Here is a 9,782-nt window from a genome sequence, read left to right as displayed (position 1 = left end):
AAAAAAAAAAAAAAAAAGACTAGGTCTTGCTAAATTGCCTGGTCTGACCTCAAACCCTCATTTCTCAGTGCACCATCACACTCAGTTTGAGAAGTCTTAAGTATCAAAATCTGTCAGATAAGCAGAAGAGAGAGCCCTCTGGAATTACAGCCAATAATGCTGCCCCCTAATCCTAGTACTGAGGGTCCAGGATCTCCCTAAGCTATATCCCCAGATCTTTTTTATTTTTATCCATCCATCTGAAACAGGGTCTCTATGCAGCCTTAAACTCAACAATCATCCTGCCTCAGCCTCCCAAGTGCTGTGACTACAACCTTATTTTGAGACAGAATTTGGCTATGTCACAAGTTTCCCAGGCTGGGCTCTGGGATTATCCTGTCTCAGCCTCCCACAGTTCATGTACCAACACACCTGGCTTAGCCAGTATTTCATTCATGATATTATAATACACTATAACACTATCATACATTGTCTCTATAAAATTATATATAAATCATGTCATATATATATATATATATATATATATATAATTTTAAGGGGGAACAAAAGCACAAAGGTTCTTTGAACAACCTATCTACACACTTAAGACATATAAACCCACTAAGCAGTTTTGTTCTGTGGTTCCTCACACACAATGTTTTTGCTCTACAGCTTCCTTTTTATCTTCCCATTTGTTCACAAAGATAGTGATTTCCTTCTTCAATAGCATCAAGACTGTAATTTAGCCATTTCCCTACTAGTAAGATAGGGAAAACCTTACCTAGGTCATTGAGTAGGTCATTTCTTTTTTGCCGCTAGGCATACTACCACAACAAAGAGATACATACAAAGATGTTGAAGTATGCAAGGGAGATGGCCAGGCATGGCAGCATGTAACTGTAATCCCAGCAACTCAAAAGGCTGAGGTAGGAGGATCCTTGCAAGTTTGAGACCAGCCTGGGCTACAAAGTGAGCTCAAAGCCAGGCTGAGCTGCACAGAGAGGAGACCTTGTCTCAAAGACAATAAATAAACAAAAATAAAAACTAGAAATAAGACAGCTGAGTCACAAGAAAAAAATGTAGGTTTCCTATATTCCAAATGAACTGTACCTTGAAGTTCAGAAAAGCTGACAAGGTATAAGAAATCAGTATAAAGGGCCAGCCAAATAGCTCAGCAGATTAAAGCACCTGCCAGCAGGCTCAGGGGCTGGGGTTTGATCCCTGGGCCTGCGTGCCAGCCCCACCCCCAGGCACGCTGAGATGTCAACTGAGACTGGGCGTAGTGGCGTGTGTCTGTAATCCCAGCTCTTGGGAAGCTGTAAACAGGCGGATCACTATGAATTTGATCTAGTAGTAGTGAGACCCTGAACACCCTGTAGACCCTTCCCTAAAAAAAGAAAGAAAAGAAATCAGTACAACCAGTAACAGAAGGAAATCAAACAGCATGAATTTGATGTAGCTTACAACTATCCAGAGGAAAGTTATCTGCCAAAAAAAGTACACTCTGCCCAGTAGGTCAGAGTTGTAAATCCAGAGACAGGTGTTTTACTTCAGGTCTATCCGGGGGCTAAATTCAATATACCCTAACTTTTTACCTGCATGAGAACCTGGGCTTCTGCTAAGAGGAGAGAGGGAGAGAGGTCCATGGCCCTCAGTGCTGGTAGGACCCAAAGCAGAATCAGAAGAGCAGGTATATGAATTGAAGGCAGGAAATTGCTGTAGATTCTCCAGGGGAATGTGGACTTCTGGATCTACAAGGAAAAGACAATAATGGTAGGCCATTTATTCAAGTCCTCAATTTTTTTCCAACAGTGGAGGACAATCATCATGCACAGCCTCAAGAATCTGGAGGATGCAAGTAGAAGCCTTAAAATCTAATTTATAATAACTGTGATTCTATAATATGTCTTTAGCATAAAAGTCATCTTCTAACTGTTAACTACTCAAGCTAGATGTGGTGGCACATGCATATAACCCGAGTAGTCAGGAGACTGGGATATGAGGATCATTGTGAGTTTGAGGCCAGCCTTAACTATAGAAACCCTACCTCAAAAAACCATAAAAAGCAGGGCGATAAACATTCAGGTTCAGTATACATAATTGTTCTAACTTGTCTGAATACTCTATAGTGAGAATATTAAAACAGAAAAATCCTGTCCTGAAACATTAGTTTTCTCAAACTTCAGGACATGTGCCAAGTAGCTACGTAGTGTTGGAAGCACACATTCGTACAACTAAATCCTTTCCCTAGCCAGGGACACAGACACTCTTGGAACTCACTACACAGTGCTGGCTCCTTTAACATAGGCGAGGTTTGTGATCCACAGATTACAGGGGACGACTGCCCTCAGCACTTTCAGCAGACCTCCCATTCCCTTCCCTGAACAGGTTTCTGTCTCCATCTTCCACTTTTTTATGTGTTACACATACTTGACCAAGCTTCAAAAAGAGGTACTCTCAAGACTCACAGTAGAAAACAAATGGCAAAGCTAAGCATGAACTTAAGCAGCCTGGCTTCTAGGCCTGGACCAAAGGCCTCACACAAAGACTCACAGATTATAGAGTAAATGCACTCACACTTGCCCTGTTTCTTGTTCTCCTCCATCTCAATCCTGCGTTCTCGGCGGCGTTCCTCCCGAGCCTTCTTTTGGCGCTGACGCTTCCTCTTCTCAATGTCATCTGTGGGTTCGTCAATTTATGAGAAGGCAGATTCTAGACCATTGTATCAGTAACTCCTCCTAACTGACTAGTAGCTAAGCCCACACCTGTGGGCTCACCTGGACTAGATGAATTGAGTGTTTCAGGAATTACTGACTCACAATATGTACTACTTCCATCTCTTTTACACTAAGTTTCCCCAACAGTCCTTAAATCCCACTTTAAAGAAAAGTAAAATGGGCTTTCTCACCTGAGAACATCTCTAGGGTTTCTTTAGAGACCACAGGAGGCTGCAGAGCCAGTTCACAGAGGCTGAACTCACAGGTGAGTGGCAAGTGAGAAAGATATCTATGACGCTGTCGAACATCCTACATTGGAAAAGGGATCACAGGCAACTAAGGCCAGGCATATCTCTTGAGCACAGGGTCCCAACCCAGTTTTCCAACAGTGTATATACATTTAGACAAGGACTTAAAGTCTACCACAACTGAGTGGAGAGAACAGGGAAGATGAAACTGTGTGAAGGAGGGAGGGAGGAAGGGCAACAGAGGAAGGGAACCACTCACAACTACTAAAAAATCAGGTTTCCATACTGAAAGAAATTTGGCCTAAAACTTAAGAAAAAGAAGCTTATCAATTTAATTTTCCTGAGTGATGGAAAATTTACAGTACTCAGAGAGTCTCTAATTGAGTCATATAATAAATTTGTGAACATAGGGATAATTACCAAAGGGCCAAAGTTCTCATGTATAAATTTATCAGACCAGGGCTGGTGAGATGGCTCAGTGGTCTAAAGCACCTACTTAGAACAAGCTTAGCAAAGCACAGGGACCGCGGTTCAATCCCCCAGCCCCACATGCCAGCCAGCCCCGCCCCCGGTGGGCTGAGCTGGCCACACACACACATACACACACACACACAAATAAATAAATTTAAATTTAAAAAATAAAAAATAAAAAAATAAATTTATCAGACCAAAACTCAGGTATCTGCTATGCTAAATATATACTTCAAGGCTGTGGGACCTAGCTAAAGCCTTCAAGGACTTCAGATTTTTGTGAACTTCTCCCCCAAAAATAAGGAGAAAGAAAAACAAGAAAGAACAAGCTTCATCATGACTGAAAGGAGGGCATACTCATCTCCCTAAACCGTAACAAATAAATGTAAGATGCAGGTGATAGCAGAAACTGACTTACAAGAGTCCTGGCACAATTTAAAACAAAAAACAAAATTGTGTAACTCTCAAAAATTCACAGGATCATCACCAACAAAAACAGACTTAAAAACATACAGGGTACCAAACATGGTGGTACATTATAATCCCAGCACTCTGGGAGGCCGCAGGGGAAGGAGGATTACAGATTCAAGCCTAGACAGCCTGGGCAACTTAGCTAGACCATATCTCAAAATACATTTTTAAAAATAATAAAAGGCTGGTGATATAGGTCAGTGCAAAGGTCCTGAGTTCTATTCCCAGTATTACATAAATAAATAGTAAATTTTTTAAAAATAGGGCTGAAGTATAGCTAGGAGGTAGGGTACTTGCCTAGCATGTTAGCATGTACAAGGCTCCAAGTAAAAGCCCTAGTGTTACATATATACATACACAAAATGCCTGAAGTCTTGTGGAGTTAGGCTGGCTAGACCTACCCTGGAGAGATGAGGTTAATGCTGCTCCCTGATCCTTCTCTTTTAAAGGTAGGCCCTTACCTCAGACATGGAGTACCCGGCAATCTCTACCACAGTCGCTGAGATCTTCTCCGGACTCCGCTCCAGGCTACCATACTCTCGCACAAGGCAGCGCACGTTGATGGGGTGCAGGAACATGTGCTGCCCATCCTCCGCTGAAGACAAGGGCTCTATCACATACCAATCTTGGGAAGCCCTCAGCATGGGCCCTCTCATGGCTAGGCCTGCCTCTCCCTGCCCATGCTGAAAGGCACTGTGACCCTCCCCACCAGATCTAGCAGTGTGGGAACCCAGCCCTCCTCCTTAGGGGCCCTCACCTTGGTAAAAGTAGTAACAAGGTGAGCTGCTCAGGTGTGTGAAGCCAGGCTTAGGGACAGGTTCCTGCTGTCTGGACTCAATACAAACAGTCTCCTCCCCAAGATTGTCATCTGCTAACTCCGAGTCATCACAGGTCTCTGACAAACCCTCGGGCTCTGGTTCAGACACTGCTTCCTCTTCCTCTACCAGAGGGAGAGCAAGAGGATGAGGAGAGTCCAGAGAACAAACTTCCGTGGTTTCTTCATCAAAGGCAGACAGATATTCTAGCACACCCTGGTGGAACAAACTCAAGGTCAAAACAAAGTATACGTCCATCCTATTTCCCCAAAAAAAAATGATGTGGCAAAGGTAGGCATAAAAAGCTCCCTTCAAAAAAAAAAAGAAAAGCTCCCTTCATGTATATCTGAGTTTTCAAATACATGGATTTAGCACCTCAGGAAATAATGAGAGCGCCATACAGGAAACAGTCATAACCACCTCTTCTCCAAAGAGTTCAGGTCTCACAAAGGTGCCTACTATGGCAATATTTGAGGAATGGCAGTCATTTGATCTGTAACAGAGGCACACTGACCTTCTTAGGTTGAAAAACAGATTCTTTTGTCAAAGGAGCCATCAGCACCATTTGTTCCAGAGCAGCCACGACACCAGGGGCCTCCTCTCTGCTTTCAGCTAATCCCGACAGAGCCTCTTCCCGAGTCTAAAGCCACCAGAGAAGACACCAAAGAAAGTTAAATGCCAAGGACTGATAAGAATAAGACAGTTAAGACCCAGTGGGAAAGGTTTAAGTGCTTAAAACCCTTGCTCTTTGGGTTAAGAATGGTTGACTAAAGTGCTTAATTGGTAACTAGTACAGCAAAAAAGAAAAAAATCCAATCCCTACTCTGAAGAAAACCAGCAACAAAAAGTACCTGGTGGGGCTGGTGAGATGGCTCAGTGGTCTAAAGCACCCACTCAGAACAAGCTTAGCAAAGCACAGGGACCACGGTTCAATCCCCCAGCACCACATGCCAGCCAGCCCCGCCCCCTGGTAGGCTGAGCTGGCCACACACACACACACAAATAAATAAATAAATAAATAAAATTTTTTTAAAAAGTACCTGGTACCACAAATGATGGTACTTTGCTTAGAATCTGTGACCTTAAAACTACACAAAAACTTTCTGAAAGGGGCCGAGGAGATGGCTCGGTAGAATAACTGCTTCCCTGGCAAGCACAAGGGCCTCAGTTCAAAAAAAAAAAACTTTTTGAAAAAAATACAAGAACATAAATTAGCCTTCTAGCCAGGCATTGTAGTTTACACCTATAATCCCAGTACTTGGGAGGAGGACTGCTGTGAATTCAAGGCCAACCTGATCTACATAAGGGAGTCCAAGGCTGGCCTGCACTAGTCAGAACTTGCTTCAAAACAGAAGAAAACAGGACTAGGGATATAGCTCAGCAGCGTAATTGCCTGCCCAGCAAGTGCAAGGTCCTGAGTTTGATCTCCAGTACAAAAAGAAAGGTAGCCTTCTAGTTTTTATAAATGATATTAAGAGACAAACCCAGAATTAAGTGAGAAGCATTTCGCTAGTCCCACTTAAACTTGGACAACCTGGATAGGTCTAATTCTGTGTAGGAATTCTTCCAAATAAAATGGTACTTAAACAAATACTACCAAGATGAAGGAAGTAAGAGGGGTGAGAAGAGGAAGACTGGGGAGGAGAGGGGAGGAAAGGAGGCAGGCAGAAAACAAACACAAAGGACAAGATATGCTACCTTCCCCGAAGGGGACTTGGTAGTCAGAATTTTTGTTTTCTTCTTTGAGAAAGGATTTTGTTAAGTTGTTAAATTAATAAACTGACCAGGTGGAGCTAGAACTTGCAAACCTCCTGCTTGGCCCCCTAGAGAGCTGTGATTACAGGGATGCCTTATCACATGAGGCTAGAAAAGAAATTCAAATTCTAGTTACGTGTCTTTAAACAAATATACTATCCTATGGTTCCATTTCCTAAAACACAGATGTGGACAGCTGCATCTACTACTGCAGAAAACAGTGTTACAGATGTGATTCCTGCACTAGGCCTATTCCACACAAACCACTTAATAAGCGAGGGCTTTACTATCCAGATCTATACCACTGGTTCTCAAAGTGTGATCTGAAGATAAGCATCACCCTGAATTTGTTCCACCTAATTAGCAAGCTAAGCCTGTGGGGCCCAGGCCTACAGAACATTGTCTCAGAGAACAGCTAAACAATCACAGTTCTCATGCTTTAAGTTTAAGGAAGCTGTTTCGGAGAATATGGAACCTTGAGAATCTTTACTCAGGTTAATTCTTGCTATTCCAAGATCTCAGCAGGCATTATTCAGACTCTCTAGGTAGACCATAGTACTTTCTCCACAATATCTCTCAAAACGCCTCTAAAAAATACATCTATAGCTCAGTGGATTAAAGCGCTTACATGCAAGTTCAGGGGCCTGCCGCATAGACCCCGCCCCTGGGGCATGTGAAGTCCACTGAGACTGGGCGTGGTGGAACACGCCTGTAATCTCAGCACTTGGGAGGCTGTAAGCAGGACAATCACTGCAAGTTCTGATCTAATATTGAGACCCTGAACACCCTGACCCTTGCCTAAAATACTAAATAAATCTAGTATTTCTGACAAAAAAACTACCTAGCCTAGCATGGTGGTACACACTGTAATCCAGCAGTCAGGAGGCTAAGGCAGGTAGATCACCACTAACAGAGACCAGGTTGGGCTACACAGTAAGCTCAAGGCCAGCCTGAACTACATAGCAAGACCCTGTCTCAAAAAATAAAAACAGGGCTGGGGTGAGAGCTCAGCAGTCTAAGCCCCTGCCCGGCAAGTGCAAGGACCCAAGTTCGATTCCTGGTACGTTATGCCTACCAGCCCAGGAAACCCAGGCATGCTGTGCTGGCCTCAAAACCAAGCATGGTGGTGCACCCCTAAATCCCACTGCTGGGGAGGCTGAAGGAGGATCACTATGAGTCTGAGCTGCAGAGCAAGACCCTAAACCAAATAAATAAAAGATTAAAAAATCCAAAACAAGAACAAGAAACCCACCAGCATTGCTTAATTAAAAATGTAACCTGGGGGCCAGGGATATAGTTCAGCAGCATAAGTGCCTGCCTGGCAAGCACAAGGTCCCAAGTACAATCCCTGTTACCACAAACAAATGAACGAATGAATGAATGTAACTTGGGTCTGGGGAGACAGTTCAGTAGAATAACTAAGTGCCTGCCTGGCAAGCGCAGGGTCCTGACTTCAATCCCTGGTACGGCAAAAAAAAAAAAAAAGTAAGCAACTTAAAAGTCCACTGTCACAATTACTCAAAATCATTCTGATATTTTCAGAATGGCTTTAGGAGCCTGATAAACCTTAGGCAGCCCCTCCCTTCCCTCCCATCACCACACAAGCCCAAGAGGAGACTACTTGGTTTTTTCAGCCATTCCAAGCTGGTAAGCTTCAATGAAGGGTTGAAGTAACTGCTCCTTGCATCCATTCTCTAGTTTTTAGTTCCTAAAAATATTGTCTCTCATCTTGACCTCCTTAGGCCAGACAGGGAGCTTAGCAGACTAAAGTGCCTGCTTAGGCAGCCGCAGGGACCAGGGTTCGATCACAGACGTATGCTGGCCCTGCCCCCAAGGCATGCTGTGACAGGGACTGAGACTGGGTGTGGTGATGTGCACCTGTAATCCCAGCGCTTGGGAGGCTGAACACAGGAGGATCACTACTAGTCCCATCTGTGTAGTGAGACCCTGTAGACCCTGCACTAAGTACATTAAAAAGCAAACAAAAAAAACCCCACAGCATTTACCTTGAGCTCCTGGATAGCTGCCTCAATAAAGCAGGACTCGGGAGTGTGCTTCTCCTCTGCCAGTTGCTGCTCCAGGGCCACTTTCTCATCTAGAACAACCCGTTGCAGCACCTGCTCCTCCTTAGAGGCCAGTAGCAACTTGGAGTACTGGCTGTGCTGTTCATCTGCAAGAAAGCCAGCAGATAAAACAAATCCAACACTCAAAGCCTATGATGGTATGAATAAAAAGAAAATTTTCTCACACACAACTTTTTTTCTAGTGAACATGAAGTATTCACTATAACTTAGGTAACAACTGCCTTAAAAGGTTTGTAACTCTTGGGCTGGTGAGATGGCTGAGTGGTCTAAAGCACCTACTTAGAGCAAGCTTAGCAAAGCACAGGGACCCCGGTTCAATCCCCCAGCACCACATGCCAGCCCGCCCCGCCCCCTGGTGGGCTGAACTGGCCACACATACAAAATAAAGTATTAAAAAAAGGTTTGTAACTCTCACCCAGTAATACAAGCAGTCTAAAAAAATTGGAGCCAAGGATTTAGCTCAGCAACACAGTGCCTGTCTGATAAGTGTGAGGTCCTGAGTTTGATTCCCAGTACTACCAAAAACTCTTTAGAAAGAAATCATAGATTAAGTCAAATATTTAGATTCACAATGTTTATTAACCACAACATTTAGGTAAGGGGCTGGGAAGATGGCTGAGTAGAATAAGCACATCCCTGGCAAGCGCAAAGGTGTGAGTTCAATCCCCAGTTCCACAAAACAAAAACAAAAACAAAAACATTTAGTTAATATCAGTAAAGTTGAAACTAATCAGTTAAGTCTAAAAGTAGATGATAACACAATGGTATGCTTATTAAAGAGAACTTTGCAGGCTACAAAAGTGGGTTGGTAACGACTAGGGAAATGGCTCAGTGGAATAAGCGCTTCCCTGGCAAGCGCAAGGGCCTGAGTTCAATCCCCAGTTCTGCCAAAAGAAAAAAAATCAAAAAGTGGGTTAGTAAAAAAAAATTTAAAGGGGCCAGGGAGATGGCTCAGTGGAATAAGCGCTTCCCTGGCAAGCACAAGGGCCGGTTCACAAAAAAAAAAAATAAAACAAAATAAAAAATTGGGGCTGAAAGTAGCTTCGCGATAGCTCAGTGCTGACTAAGCGCCTGCTTAGGCAAGCCCAGGAACAGGGGTTCAATCCCTGGTACCATGTGACCACTGGCCCTGCACCTGGGCATGCTGAGGTCCCCAAGACAGGGCGTGGTGCCACACACCTTTAACCCCCATTCTGGGGAGGCTAAAAACAGGAGGATCGGGGCTGGAGAGATGGCTCAGTG

At 43.9% G+C, this 9,782-nt stretch overlaps 1 protein-coding gene across 2 annotated transcripts in view; it reads right to left on the bottom strand.

Annotated features, from left to right (window-relative positions):
• Rnf10 (ring finger protein 10) overlaps positions 1-9,782 on the bottom strand; it is a 58,829-nt gene that overhangs the window by 7,382 nt on the left and 41,665 nt on the right. For both annotated transcript variants that reach the window (XM_004636256.3, XM_023721014.1), the window contains 7 exons: positions 8,463-8,626; positions 5,216-5,341; positions 4,644-4,917; positions 4,348-4,481; positions 2,888-3,005; positions 2,557-2,658; positions 1,575-1,730 (listed from right to left, as the gene is read on the bottom strand). In XM_004636256.3, the coding sequence (XP_004636313.1) occupies positions 1,575-1,730; positions 2,557-2,658; positions 2,888-3,005; positions 4,348-4,481; positions 4,644-4,917; positions 5,216-5,341; positions 8,463-8,626 (1,074 nt within the window). The remainder of the gene's footprint in view (positions 1-1,574; positions 1,731-2,556; positions 2,659-2,887; positions 3,006-4,347; positions 4,482-4,643; positions 4,918-5,215; positions 5,342-8,462; positions 8,627-9,782) is intronic.

The sequence above is a fragment of the Octodon degus genome, unplaced genomic scaffold (assembly GCF_000260255.1).
Source record: "Octodon degus isolate 3935 unplaced genomic scaffold, OctDeg1.0 scaffold00079, whole genome shotgun sequence".
NCBI lineage: Eukaryota > Metazoa > Chordata > Mammalia > Rodentia > Octodontidae > Octodon > Octodon degus.
Note: the sequence above shows the minus strand (reverse complement) of the source record. Positions and strands in the feature narration are given on the sequence as shown.